We start from the raw sequence: 15,073 nt of genomic DNA, 5'->3' as shown, positions 1-15,073 counted from the left end.
CGTGTGAGAATGCGAAAGCATTAAAGTCCTGAGTCATGCTGTTGCAGAATGATTATTAGTCATAACTATGCATAATGTTTGTACTATACACTTACGCTGCGTTACTTGCAAAGTGCTGTCATGATGCGGTGCAGAATGAACTATGAGTCATGGATCATAGTATGATACCTTTGTTAACAACACTACATGTGCGCCCCGCCGCAGTGGCTAAGTGGTTACGGCGCTCGGCTGCTGGCCCGAAAGACACGGGTTCGATCCCGGCCGCAGCGGCTGAATTTCTTGAAGGCGAGATTCTAGAGGCCTGTGTGCTGTGCGACGTCAGTGCACGTTAAAGAACCCCAGGTGGTCGAAATTTCCGGAGCCCTTCACTACAGTGTCTCTCATAGCCTCAGGCGCTTTGGGACGTTAAACCCCAATAAACCAAACCAAACTACATGTGCACTTACATCTGTTGTGACATCGTACACCAGTGCTCTGACATCCTCTGAATTCCATGCCATAGACGGCAGACACCAGCTTTTTTGCTAATGGGACATATATTCTTTCGCATTGATAACATCATAGAATTGAAGACTTTGAAGAAATGTTGGGGGGGGACCACCGCCCCCTGTTCTGGGGTCCCCAACTTTCTCCCTAAGTAGTGAATACCACTATAGCCATTCATGAAGAATGTATGTAAGCCTCCTAGTAATATACAGATATATATCCCGTTGGGAGGTGTGGCAGCCGCACGCGATACCCACCACCACGGTTCCAGGTATGAGGCCAGGTTGGGCCTCCAGACCTGGAGTGCATTGGTGGAGAAGGGAGAGAAGGCCGGAACCCATCCCCAGCTGATGGTGGGCTAGCAGCTAGTAATATACAGATCTAGGTTGGATTGTGGGGCTTTAATGCCCTGAAGCGACTCTGGCTAGGGATGCAATAGTGGAGGATTTTAGATTCATTTAAACCTCCTCGGTTTCTTTAACGTGTGCTGACATGGCACAGCACAAGGGCGTTTTTATATTCTGCCTCCATCAAAATACAGCTGTCACGGCTGGGATCAAACCCGTGACTTTGGGGTCAGCAGCCAAATGCCAAAGACACTGAGCTATCCGAGATGGTACAGATCTAAGGGATCTCTTTTGCACCATAACAGAGTTGTTACCTTGCTGATGAGTTATGTTCGCACACATTGAGTCACATATTTAGTCACTCTGATACTCTTCTGAAACCAGCTGGATGATTGCTGCCGGTGGCCTGTGAAAGCTGTGCACGTCCTGCTAGTAGAAAAAAAAAAGGTGCTACTTCATGGGCAATTAATGCACGAAATATTGTGCAAAAGCACGGTTTGTTTTGCAGGAAGACACCACCACTACTTACCTCAAAGCGCGATTGAGGTGTCCATTGACCCAGGGAACCGGTTATGCGCCTTTCTTTTTTTCTCAAAATCAGCGGAAACCTTGTGGTTTCGAGAAACGCAAAGGCGCATATACTGCCTCACTTTGTAGATCGACGGCACAGCCTACACGCAGCGCGACTGAGGTGTTACCCAGTTACACTTGCTGCTCAGTGGCTTTACACGGACCGACACCACTGAAACCCGGGGAGTGCGGCTAGAAGTGCTTTCGCAAAAAGTTTTCGAATGTCAGGTGACGTCTCGCATTACAGTACAATAGAAAACGTGTAAATTGTACTGCGCTAAATTGAATAAAATCATATTGAGTAGTCTGACGAAAGCCCCTAAAAAATTTCTGCGGCTGTGCGCCTAACCGCATACTATGCACCTTGAACCTCCGTATGTTCCGTACAGTGTATCCGTACGACCCATGGTACGATCCGTACGTCCGTACTTTGAAAAGCTCGCGCTTAGTGGGCCCGACCAGTCGTCATCGTCGCAGCCTTTGGCTACGACTTGCATTTGGCAAACTGCAGCCGATCCAACTCAAGCCGGTAAGGGTTTTGCATTGTTTTACGCGGTACAACTGCTACAATGCGCGGCGGATAGTGATATTCAGACATTCCCGCTGCAACTCTAGAAACTTCGACAGCAATCGTCCAACACGATGTGATCGACGACGACAAAAGGAAAGTGTTTTTGCCACCTTTCGCACGCCCGGGTCGTCGCGTGCGCGATTTCAAAAGCCTCCCCGTCGTCATCAAGCGATTGCCGCGCTCGTCAAGTCAGTAGCGGCCCCCCCCCCCCCCCCCCCAGAGAATAAAACATGGGAAAATGCTGCATACCCGGCTGCCGAAACTCTCGCGAGCGCATCCCCGGCCTCACGTTCCACCAGATCCCGTCGAGCGAACCGTCGCGCACCCAGTGGATGGACGTGCTTACCAAGAACGGCGTCAAGGTCTTCACCGAGTGGACTCTCGTGTGCGGCGACCACTTCACGCACGAAGACTACAAGATGACGGCGCGCAAGAACTTCCTGCTCCCGTCGGCCGTGCCGTCTGTCTTCACCGTCAAACCGTGCAAGAACGCACCTCGCAAACGTGGTCGTAAGCCCAAGGCTCTTCTGCAGCAGCTGCAGCAGCAGCAGCAGGCGCAAGTGATGTCGACTCCACAGCGCGTGACGGTTCTTCGGTCCGTTGTCGCGGAGGATGCCGAACTCGGCGAAGACGACGCTGACGACGTCGAGGACGATGCAAGCGGCGGCGGCGTTCGACGTACGGGTCGTCAGCGCAAGCAGAAGGTCTTCACGGACATGGTAGTCTACATGCCCAAGGCAACGGCGGAGTCTGACTCGAAGCTTGACGAGGATGGCGCCGAGCAGACCGTCACCCTTACGTTTCCACGGCAGGAGGACGACGATGACTACGACCCCGACGAAGACGGCGGTGCTTCGAAGGACACCGCATCTTTTGAAAACCAAGAAGCTGAATTGATGCACCTCGAAGAGCAGGCACCGGGCGACTCTCAGCAGTCTTCAGGAAGCCAGGGCGGTGATGTCGGCGCGAAGTCGCCACCCAAGAACCTGAACGTCATTGTGTTCACTAACCAGCCGCGTCCGGGCTCGGGTTCTGCGAGGGGCCGAGCGGCGGACTACGGTGGCGAGGTCGCGGAGGCGGGATTCGCGATTCGGCCCAAGCGTCGTTGCTGTCAGGTTCAGACGCAGCGTCTCCTGTTCTACAAGAGCGTGATCGTGAAGCTCAGGAAACGCGTGTTGGCCCTGGAGGCCAGTTTGGCCGACAAGGAGCGCGAACTGGCCTCCATCCTTGCTGAGAAAGACGTCGACATGATGTAGGGACTCTCGAAGAAAAGTATTACTTCAGAGCAAACGATAGTGACTGAGCTCAACATGATGTAGGAACGCTGGAGCAAAATATTTCGTGCTCCGGAGCAAATGCGTGAATCGCAGAGACATCGACGTGATGTAGGGACTCTGGCAAAATGTTTTCGGCATCAGAGGAAACGAATGAGCCACTGCCTGTGTACATATAGATTTTTTCCGTGCTTTCCTGTTTACTAAGTGTGCTTACTTCCCCCGCTTTGAATTGATTTCGCACTTTTGAAAATGACTTTTATGTTTTCGAGCTCTTCATAGTGGGGTTTATTTACTTCATTACTCACTGAAGAGCGGACAGTGACAGCAGCTTAAACAGTTAGCACAAAGCCATCCTACAAAATGCTGTGACAGAGGGGGATGTTTTACTAATGCTTACAAGCATCTGTGCATTAGAGGAAACGAGAGCGGCTGCCGGCAAAGCCCAAAATGCTGTGACAGGGAGCGGTCTTTTACGATTGCTTACAACAGATGGTTGTATTCCTGGCTTTTGCCAGCTTGCATGTAAGGAACATGCCGGTACGAAACTGTGAAGATGACTTGTACGTAGCAGAGAATAATTGGCATCTGCATTCACATGTATTTAAGTGGTCTTGATGGGTTTGAAAAATGTAACCATGCCCAGTGCTTTGTTGAAATTAAAGCTCTCAAATATTTTTCGAGAATTTCAACTACTGTGTAATACTGTTTGGACTTGTTTTGCTTGACAGGCCACTATCATACACTGTTGAGCAGGGTTGTTGGCACAGTTTTTTCATAATCTCATAGTGTTGCAAACCTTGCAAACTGCCCTGTAGCACTCACTGTAAAATAAAAAGTAAAGGGTCCTTTTTTACTTGTTGTGGATGATCACACATAGACATGACAATATATATCCGCCGCCAAAATTGGGGTAACTTATTATTGGGCCATTATATTCCTTTAGTTTGACATCTGGGACAGAAAATATTATGCAGAAGTTGAATGTGAATGTGTGCTCATGTAATGTTGTGGCCCACTCTGCACCATTTGACTGCTTGTTTTTATTGAAAACGCATCTATACCTTGCTCAATCAAAGTCTGAAATGAAGCATGAAATTGTCATCATCAGTCTGACTACGCCCACTGCAGGCCAAAGGCCTCTTCCATGTCTCTCCAATTAACCCTGTCCTTTGCCAGCTGCGGCCACCGTATCTCCGCAAACTTCTAAACCTCATCCACCCACCTAACTTTCTACCGTCCCCTGCTACGCTTGCGTTCTCTTGGAATCCACTCCGTTACCCTTCAGGACCAGCGGTTATCTTGCCTTCACATTACATGCCCTGCCCAAGCCCACTTCTTCCTCTTGGTTTTGACTGGGATGAAATCAAGCCTTGTGTACTGAATGCCGTTTTCCAGACATGAAGTCTTACGTACCAAATATGAGCATACCTTCATTAAGCCTCCAGGTGAATGAAGTGGCTCTTAAATTGGTTTTTTGGAAAGGAAATGGCGCAGTATCTGTCTCATATATCTTGGTGGACCTGAACCGCGCCATAAGGGAAGTAATAAAGGAGGGACTGAACGAAAGGAAGAAAAGGTGTCGTAGTGGAGGGCTCGGAGGGTTCTTGAATAATTTCAACCACCTGGGGATCTTTCTTATGTGCACTGACAGTGCACATAAGACATAAGGCACAGTGACAGGCACAGTGACGGTGGCACATAAGGCACAGTGACAGTGCCCTTTGCGTTTCGCCTCCATCGAAATGCTGCCGCTCCGGTCGGGTTCGAACCTGGGTACTCCAGCTCAGTAGCCGAGCACCCTAACCACTGAGCCACCGCGGCGGGTTCAAGTGGCTCTTGCGAGAGAGAAAATGGCGCACACATCATCATACATTGTGTTTGATAAGCCTTGCTGCAGCATTTATATGTGGCCTGAATTTTAACTATAAATACTGTGGTTCTCTGTGCATTCATTGAAAGTTGGTAGTGGCATGACGCTGTTGTGTTTGTACTGTTCTAGTCCTTTCGCCCTTGTGAACAGTAAAATTAATTAAAAAGATTCCCTTTCCTTGGGATTGTATAGTGTGCTCTCTTTCGAGGCCAATTCTCAGAGTCCTCATCGTATTTTGCCCGAGAATAGACTTTCACCAGTTGTAAAATGAAGGACGAAAAATGGACAGATGATTATGATAGTGGGTTGAGTGCAGCTCTTCTCATTCCACCTGCCACTGCTGGCAGGTGGATGTGGAACGCAGGAACGGGCTGCGTTCTAAAAATGTCACTGCTAGTTGAGCCAACTATCCAGCTATGAATTCTGCTACCAATGCCTTACCGAACAAACTAGCAGCCTATTACTGGCATATTATGGAAGGGAGATGATGCTGCTAGGTGTAGATATAAATGTAATACTGAAAGGCAAGAAAACGAATGCACACTCTTGAATTAAGATAGGAGACTCGAATGGCAAGCACCTTGCATTCCAATCTGCTTTCGATTATTAAACTATTCCACACTCATCTTTCTAGTAACGAGATGGCCAGAAATTCGCTGAAAGGTTAGGAAAGTATGTCTATGTGATTACGTAGCTTTAACACAAATGAAAGTTTATTCCATTAGTCAACTTGCATTGAAGCTGCGAGATTGATTTTAAAAAATGTGCACAGGAAAAAGCTCCATATGCTGCCTTAATCTCATAAGTCCAACAGTACGTTATGGCGATATCCTGCATACATGCCTCCAATATTCTACAGCTTTCGTGCCATGTTGAGCTCTACTTTCTGTCCGCTTGCAAGAAGTGCCATCAAAGACCTAAGGGGAAATTTACTGCTGTCGGGAGAATGTAGCCATGAAATAAGCCAGGAAAAAGGGCTATTCAACGTTGTCTAGACCATCAAGGCTGCAGTAAAAGAATAGCCCAGATTGAAGGACCAAACCCAGACCTGTTGCCACCCGACAAGTGACATCTAAGGAAGAGGTTGTTTGCCTCTGTCTTAGCTTTATTCGCTACACCGGTTTTGTACACGAGTGGCAATGCACAGCTTTGCTACTGGGATGTGCTGGTTGGAGCTGACAGATGGAGCTGGTTGGTGCGTGAGATCGCATTCTTCCCGCTGCGGTGGCCGAGCAGTTACAGCATTCAGCTGCTAAACCTGAGATGTGCAATCAAATCTGGGCAGAGGCTGGCTTGTTTTGAAGAAGGCAGAACACAAGAGCCACACTCTCTGCATTGTGCAATGTCTGTGCACGTTAAAAGATCCCCAGGTGGTCGACATTGACCCGGAGCTCTGCACTCCGGCACTTTTCTCTTTCTCATCATCCCTTGCCTTATGGAGTGGCTGAAATGTCAATAAAGTGCGTGACAGTTGCTTTCACCTTTCCCGTCCTCGAAATCAATTTATATTTTGACTGTGTTCTGTGTGAACAACGCCCTGCGGACATTGGGTCTGCCTGGCACACTGGAGTAAAGCTGTCATAAAAAAAATTAGCGATCACTGTGATGACCTGCACTGGGAGAATGAGAGAGCATTGACGCCTCCTCAGCTTGCAAAACCTCTCTATCATTCTCTTTTTGTTTAATTTATTTATTTATTCAGGTTGCCTCACAGGCTCCAAGCGTTGGAGTATTGTGTGATGGGGAATTACATAACCACTGAATTAGCATGATTATCTTATGCTTCAATTAAATATAGATTTATTTAACCTGATTATACCTTCTTTTATCTCAGTCAACAATTTAGGTTTTCCAAATTTGGCGCAGTGGTTGCTTTCCCGGCCGCTTACTATATACCCATCGAGCCTATTCAACCGTTCAATGGTTTTTGCTGGTAATCAGGTAACAAATTAATCTATGTCAATGAAACTTTTTGTTTAGTTAATTATCACTCATAATATACATTTCAATTAATTTCAGACTTTACTTTCACTTCTTTGCTGTCCACGGCTGTTTTCTTGTCCACTCACTATATCGACATCCCCACTATTTCAACATTTTTTTCGACATTATTCTATTCTAATTAATTAAATAATCATCCTATCGACAGTGTTTTTTGCAAAACATCCTCACACCATCCTCCATCAATCACAACCATTCGTTTGATGCTATCTCTTTCAAAGATGTCACAACTGTTGCGGACAAGTTTTGCAAACATGTTTTGGCGGCACGACGCCGCCAACATAGCCTAGAAATGCTTTTGCATGAAAAAGCAGTCCACCTTTTCTGCGCTGAGCAATCCAGCTAGGTGCCACGGGTGGTCATGCTCAGGCAGAGCAATGCTATGCCACCAGAGGACCAGAGACCGGACCACAGGCCAGACCACAGGCCAGACCACAGGCCAGACCACAGGCCAGACCACAGGCCAGACCACAGGCCTAGACCACAGGCCTAGACCACAGAGTGGACCACAGAGTGGACCACAGAGTGGACCACAGACTGGACCACAGAGTGGACCACAGAGTGGACCACAGAGTGGACCACAGACTGTACCACAGACTGTACCACAGACTGTACCACAGAGTGGACCACAGAGTGGACCACAGACTGTACCACAGACTGTACCACAGACTGGACCACAGACTGGACCACAGACTGGACCACAGAGTGAACCACAGAGTGAACCACAGACTGGACCACAGAGTGGACCACAGACTGGACCACAGACTGGACCACAGAGTGGACCACAGAGTGGACCATAGAGTGGACCACAGACAAGACCACAGACAAGACCACAGACTGGACCGCAGACTGGACCACAGACTGGACCACAGACAAGACCACAGACAAGACCACAGACAAGACCACAGACAAGACCACAGACAAGACCACAGACCAGTTACCTTGACTAGTCAGCCAACCAGGCTACATAGCATATGGCAGGGCAGTATTGATCAAATCAAAGCAGGTGCAATTCATAGATGTTTCCCCATCATAAACGCACTCAGGCACAGGGTTCTTCCTCCAAAGCATTTCGAAGCAGTGAACAAGTCCTCTAGAGCTGTTCAGAGGACGCAGAGACAGTCAACACGTCCATCTTATTTAGTGAAATCACATTTTATTTTCGTCGTACCTTACACTTGGATAGACATCTATGTACAAAAGAAAGGAAAACGAATCGCACGCGATTTGAGAGAGACTAATTCGAGAACAGAAATGACCAGGACATTCGGTGCTATGTATACAGATGTGGGGAAAAAAACAATAATAGGGAAGGGCAAGAAAAGAAACAACATATGTATAACAGACCACACACAGAGCATAGTAGCAACAACAACTGCTGCATTTATGTTTGTATGTATATATTTATATATATATATCACAAAACACTAGATTCCGAGGTTGATCGGGAAAAAGAAATACAGGCTGGAGAGGGTACACGCGGGACACTTACAAGATCAGACAACGACAGCATGGCGCTTTCAACAGGAACTTCCGCGTTCGAGTCCAGAAAACTCGTAAGTAAAAAATAAGGATGACGGAAAGAAAAAGGAAGGAAATGCAACAACATCGGGCGATGAAACCACAACATTGTTTTTGCCGATTGCATGCACGGTGCGTTAGGAAAGCAAAGCTTGGGAGCTTCGCGACGCACAAGCAGCACATCGTGCGTGCATTCATAAATAATTTTAATAATAATATTAATCATCGTAAGTCAACAATCCTAGTATAACAGACGGGGAGGGAAGGGGGTCTGAACAATCTAAACAACAGATGCGAGAAGGTGCGCAGGGGGGAGGGTAGGACAGGCGAAACTTCGGCAACAAGAGCAAGATCAGCATCTAAAGCGCAACCTTACCGGTCTCGACCAATCGTGATAAAAACACGATAGATGTGTACAGAGGCGGCATTCCCGGAAAGGTCGGAAAATGAGGCAAGCTGGAACTTTGATACAGAACGTCACAGACAAAAAGTGTTTTGACTTTGCTCTTTCAAGAAAAAGGCTGTACTACAAAGTAAGCCGTTACTGTCAACAGTCGACCCCTACTTAGACATTGCCCACCATAAGAACTACTGCCGATGACAAGGCTGGTCGGTTATCTTTGAGGCTGTAACATCACACAAGAGATAGCAAGGAGGTGTAGGACATTGTCAAAAGCAGGCTAACCACTAGGTAGTTAACCGAGTGTAAACCAAGCGTAACTTGCCTACACACTTTTGGCAAAGACTGCACGTGCAATTGTCTAACGTTCCTTAAAAAGTGCAATGTTAAGGATAACAAATGTAATGCAATGTTTGGACTCGCGTGGCTATGTCCGCTCATCCTCAATGGAGGGACACACACATTCAAAAGAAACCATCTGAGTGCATGTCAGAGCCACTTCAAATGAATGAGCGAATTAATGCGAAATGTGAGCCGTCAATGTTATATCTGCAAGCATCCAACGAGCACTACGAAGAACATAAGCTCAGCTGTTCAGCTGTTGTTTAACACATCGTCTTGGAGGTCTTTAACTAAACCTGCCTTGTCAAAACAGTAGTCAGAAGTTGTCTCCTAAAAACACTCGCATACACAGTTACAGAAGATCCATGAATCGAGATGCCAAGTGTAGCCAGAAAAGAAAAGAAAACAGTGAAAAAAACACTACACTGCGAAATTTTCGACTTGCTTCACAGGAAACTAGTCTCGTACCTTCGCACTTTTCAACAAGCATTCAGGGCTCGGCTCTTCACAAACTTAAGAGATGCATTTGCTGGAACATTTGCAGCGTTCGCTAAAACAACACCATGGGGAAATATTTTTTTTAAATACATGGCTAGTGTAAATGCTGCCACAACAACAAAAAAAAAAAAAAAAGATCTGAACACGATCGGTGCGACCATGGATCATTACGGGAGAAAGGTTCGATCATCCTATAAATAAAATGCGCAATACAAAATGTCGCCTATGCATTCAAAGAGAATGAAAACAATAACTTAAGTCCTCACATTTTTTTTTAATTATTCGCGCCAAAAAAAGCGGTTTTGTCGAACTGGGGTGCTAATATACAAGGAGAGGGAGACTCGAAAAATATGCGCTCACACTCGCAGTTGCAAGAACCGTCCGGATATGCTTCGCTGTTTGGCAGTCCTGTTGCAAACTGGCGAGGGCCGCCTTTTCCTACAGTGGCTAAGACATTTTTTTTAACTGGTAGCTTTTAATTACACCAGCTGCAAAAGTACACGTTTTCTGAAAAGCTTGTTCGATTCGTTGCCTCCGACACCCAACCACAAAAATAATCGCCAGGGAGATTCTAACATTTCATCGTCATCTTCAAGCCCAAACTCGTATCCGACAATATGAAACGAAAATGGCTCTCAGTCAATGCAAAAGTGCTGTAATGAAATAAATAATCCCTTCAACTTCAAAAGAAGGACTAAAAGAAAAACAGATACCACCCAAACACGCAAAGAACAACCTACCAAGACTTTCTCTCCCTTTGCCACAACCTCTCCGTGCTATAAGATCGATGGTGACAACAAATAAATAACAGCCGCTCGCTCGTTCGATGATCAACCACTCGACCGACCGATCGCTCATGTGTTAATGGATGCCAACCATTTGGTCCTGAACGGACTTGGTTCGTTTTGTTTAGCAATATTTTCTCTCTTTTTTTTGCTCAATCTCCCTGGCTACACAGCGATGCGCGCGCACACACACACTGCTACACAATGTACAATGCCTCGCGAGATAGGAGATGCCCTCGCGCAAACGCACACACAAGCGGTGGTGCAAAAGCCCACCCACAGCACAGAGGGAGCCGGTGTACAGGGAAAGACACCAAAACGAGTCCCGGTTTAGCTTGGGCACGAACAGGAAACAGCGATCCCGCCGCCATTGGGGGGGGCCTCCTTCCCCACTTGGAAATTCCTTCGGCACAGTCAAGCTCAACGTTCACTGCCTCTATCACTCTCGGAACAGCCGTCGTTGCAATCCTTTCCTGCCACAGTCTAACGTCGTCTGCCAGAAGGTTGCTGCAGTCGGTCAGTCGTCTGCTCGGTGCCAACAAGTCGTCTGCTCGGTGCCAACAAGTCGTCTGCTCGGTGCCAACAGGTTGTCTTCTACTGGCTTCTGCGGACAGACGCCCGCTGCTGGGACGAACTGCCCCCTGTCACTTTGATGGCTCTCCTTTAATCATGATAAGTTGTAGCCATTTTTCACACCAACAGTCTTTGGCCACAAGAGGTAATGCTTGCTGCCTGCTTGCAGAACAGTCTGGCAGCAGAACAGATGGTCATCCACTATTCTCATGCAGGGTTGGCCTCTCAAGCCAGTGAAGTTGTCCACTGCATCGACTTCTTGAGAGACTATTGCCTGTGCTTCATAAAACATGAAGAATTGTTCACAAAGGCTTGTTCAGTGTCCCGTTTCCGGTCATCGACTTGCACCCGAGCATGTTACGCGGCTTCACAGTGGCACCCACAATGAAGGCAAGCTCCAGAGATCGACGAGAAGGAGGGGTCCGGTGTCCAACCGGTCGCACGTGATTTGGTCTTCGACGGTCGCTCCGGACCGTCGCCGAGATGACTGCAGACTGACTGGCCGACTACGTGACACACTACTGGCAAACGGCGACGTCACCAGACCTAGCGCTTGGCAAAAGCCACACAGTCCTGCCGCTGTCCGTTGCCGTTCGCATGGCCTTGCCTCGAGGCACCGTCGTCATCAATGCCCCACACCTCAGGGGGCTCAGCTGCCAACGAGGCTGTCCTTCCTCTTCTGGGCTCACACACACCACTTGTGGCCGAAGAAAACCAAAGTCTCTAATTGCAAAACAATGTCCTGGCCGCACTGACGGGGCCTTTCACACTTCTAACAGACGGGCCACTATACAAACTCGTTGGTGCCTGGTGACGTCAGTGGTTCCATGCTCTGTGGAAGAAAAGAACAGAACGAGGCATAAGCTGGTTGCAACACTACGCGAGTAAAACCATGCAGAATTAATGAAAAAGACATTTCGTTTTCAGGCATGCATAGCTAGGCCCTGACAGAGGTTGCAAAGAGCACACTAAAGCATAGCGGAGCATCAAGTCCAGGCAAAGCCTTCCCAAAGAAGGCTCCAGTTAACAATGGTACTGTCCCGCAAGCATTGCATGATTGTTTTGTAAACCTATTCTTTTGGTGCAATCTGCACAGGTGCAGCCGTCAAAAGGTAGAACAAAATGTGACACGAGCCGAGACTTTCCAATGAAAATTGGCTAACTCGTATTCGTGTTCAGCTAATAAGAGAGGGGAATAACAAAAGCAGGGCATCCCCACCCATGACAGGCTTGCCATGAATGAGCTTGGAAAAAGGAAGCTGAACTCACCAACAGCACATACTAGAAGCAGCGCAAAAGATAGAACACAAGCAAGGAATCAGGTGGCAAGAGCACCGATGCAGTCTACTTTCTCATTTCTGTTCTCTCTTTTATGCTGTTTCCAGAACAAAACTACGACTCTATGAACTTGCCCTGTTTACCACTTGCCAACAATTGGCTAACCAAGAATCTACAGCAGGATATGGCTCGCCAAAATCTGGCTCGCCAGGATATGGCTCGCCAAAATCTGGCTCGCCAACATCTGGCTCGCCAACAACTGGCTCGCCAACATCTGGCTCGCCAACATCTGGCTCGCCAACATCTGGCTCGCCAACATCTGGCTCGCCAACATCTGGCTCGCCAACAACTGGCTCGCCAACAACTGGCTCTCCAACAACTGGCTCACCAACAATTGGCTCGCCAACAACTGCAGAGCCAGCAAAAGCGCTACAGCAATGTCTGGTGCCTGTGCCAAAGTAAGCACTACGGATTTGAATGGCTACTACAGCGCACTTTGGGAAGCATGCAACCAACACTGCCAGCAGACTCACCGGGGGGTAGGCCCTGGCCGGCTGGTACTGGTTCTTTTCTAAGCTAAACTGGTCTTCTGTTGTCTTCCTGTACACCGGGTTGTCAAAGTTCATGCTCGTGATGTTCCTCCTCAGGTACTGTCGGTACACAAGGTACGCCACCTGCACACAACAAGATTCACCATCATTACCACTGCCATCCTTATCATTTATCTATTTTAAAGTCTGTTAATTACGTAACCTAGCCTAGCCAGCACACCACTACCAGCACTGACACATGAAGACAGCTGCAACAAAAATGGCTCTGTTCATGAGAAGCCCCTGAGTGAATATGGATGCCCTGAACAAAGCATGACAAAATCTGGCTGCCAAAATAGTTACAGTAAGAAGCCAAAGTAGAGCACATTTTTCTTGTAGCTAGTAGGAAAACAAACTGGGGCCAATGCCACAAAAGATTGGTTTTGTGGCCAAATTTGGCCAAATGATGCCAAAGAAGGTTAGTTCGCACTTTCTATTGGAGCGCTGCCATCAATGGCTGCAGCACGCCATGGAAGGCCCACTGAAACTCGCAAAAATTGGTTACTTTTGTTTTTTTTTAATGTCGCAGTTCTCCGAGAGGAAGATACCAGCACTTCCGTAACTAGTCTCGAAGTGAAAGTAAACATAATTTTATTCCTACAGCTCAGACTAGTCCTGCCACGCACAACTTAAAATCATTCTAAGCTGCGCACCCAATCCAGAGTGACAAGTCATACAGCCGCACTCCACAACGATAGGAGGACATGGGTGCAGCACGAGTATATATGCACAGCAACTTTGCAAAAGCAATGTGCACAGCTTTACCCCCAGAAACTTTAGTACAAAGAAGAAAAAGACCGCCAGAAGGAGACTCCACAGTGTATCCCAGTCTACTTTTCGGGCTAGAGCTTTGTAATGTACATACAGCTCCTACATTAAATTGGACAGTCGGTTAAGTATAATGCAGCTGATTTTGAATGAGCCTTATTTGTCGACGGGGAAGAACTATTCAGAGTAAAGGAAGGAAGTGTGGACCATGTGTTCCCTTCCACACCGGAACTATCTGTTCTGACGTGCCCAAGTGCCTGCTTTGCTAAAAAGCTTTCCTTGTTTCGACCGTTCCTTAGAAAAGGCACTGACCAGGGTGATGATGACAGCCAGGCTGCCAAGGACGCCCATGACGATGCCGGCAATGTGTCCCGACCCCAGCTTGGAGAAGAGGTTGCGGCGATCCATCGATGCTTCCGCGCCGTGGCCGTCCACGTGGCTCGTGTTGTATGCGACTGTCTCGTCTGTGACGGCCGGCACCGTCGCATCATGGCTCGTCGTTGGTGCCACCGTGGGAGCTGCTCAGCAAAAGAGAGCAAGAACGAGGAAAACATGAGTCATGATAGTGTGCATCAGTACACAACAAGAACTTCAGCAAGGAAGCTGTCTACAGCCCTTTTGAGGCAGATCAGAGAATGCTGCCAGGCTGGCACGAACAGTTAAATGCTGCAAAAACTGCTTAGTTAGCTGTGATAGAGTGCCATTCCTTAGCTAGAGTGCCATTCACTAAATGGCCGCGATACAAGAATTTGTGCCAACAAACAATTTGCAGCCATTTCTGGGGCCAGCCCATGAAGACATGCACGTATTAGGAGGGGGGAAGTTACACAGGACTGCTGAGTACCTCACTTTGCATGCAGAAACCAACTGTTGATCACGCAGATTTTAGACGCATGCTATTCTAGCCCTGCCCTCCACAGGCAATTACGATGCTACCAAAAACCTCTCAAATGCATGCGAGGTAATGATGCACAGCCATGCGCTGCTACATAGACTCCAAAATTACACAGTTACTGCTACACAGGTGATGCAACGCTACACAGCCCTGTGTGTTGCTACACAGGTGTTTTCGTGACTACAAAGGCATTGGCCTTTGCACCGCTACACATGCCTTTGCTCTGCTGCATAGGCCTCGCACTACTGTGTAGCCCTTGCATGGGATACAATGTGCCATGCTACACAGCAGAGAGAGATTT

The 15,073-nt window shown here is 47.8% G+C and overlaps 2 protein-coding genes across 3 annotated transcripts in view; one reads left to right on the top strand and one right to left on the bottom strand.

Annotated features, from left to right (window-relative positions):
- The first annotated feature begins 202 nt into the window (after positions 1 to 202).
- On the top strand, positions 203 to 4,148 carry LOC149366230 (uncharacterized). The gene has a single exon (XM_089549680.1). It carries the CDS (start codon positions 2,205 to 2,207, stop codon positions 3,228 to 3,230), a length of 1,026 nt encoding a protein of 341 aa, XP_089405806.1. The 5' UTR covers positions 203 to 2,204; the 3' UTR covers positions 3,231 to 4,148.
- A 4,108-nt stretch (positions 4,149 to 8,256) lies between these two features.
- The window catches only part of LOC149366229 (very low-density lipoprotein receptor-like), a 58,158-nt gene continuing 51,341 nt past the window's right edge, over positions 8,257 to 15,073 (bottom strand). For both annotated transcript variants that reach the window (XM_089549613.1, XM_089549622.1), the window contains 3 exons: positions 14,190 to 14,395; positions 13,053 to 13,193; positions 8,257 to 12,073 (listed from right to left, as the gene is read on the bottom strand). In XM_089549613.1, coding sequence (XP_089405739.1) covers positions 12,029 to 12,073; positions 13,053 to 13,193; positions 14,190 to 14,395 — 392 coding nt within the window. In that variant the 3' untranslated portion in view covers positions 8,257 to 12,028. The remainder of the gene's footprint in view (positions 12,074 to 13,052; positions 13,194 to 14,189; positions 14,396 to 15,073) is intronic.

The sequence above is a fragment of the Amblyomma mixtum genome, chromosome 1 (assembly GCF_055824585.1).
Source record: "Amblyomma mixtum isolate Tamu chromosome 1, ASM5582458v1, whole genome shotgun sequence".
Lineage (NCBI taxonomy): Eukaryota > Metazoa > Arthropoda > Arachnida > Ixodida > Ixodidae > Amblyomma > Amblyomma mixtum.
The sequence above is the reverse complement of the archived record's forward strand: the minus strand, read 5'-3'. Positions and strand labels throughout refer to the sequence as shown.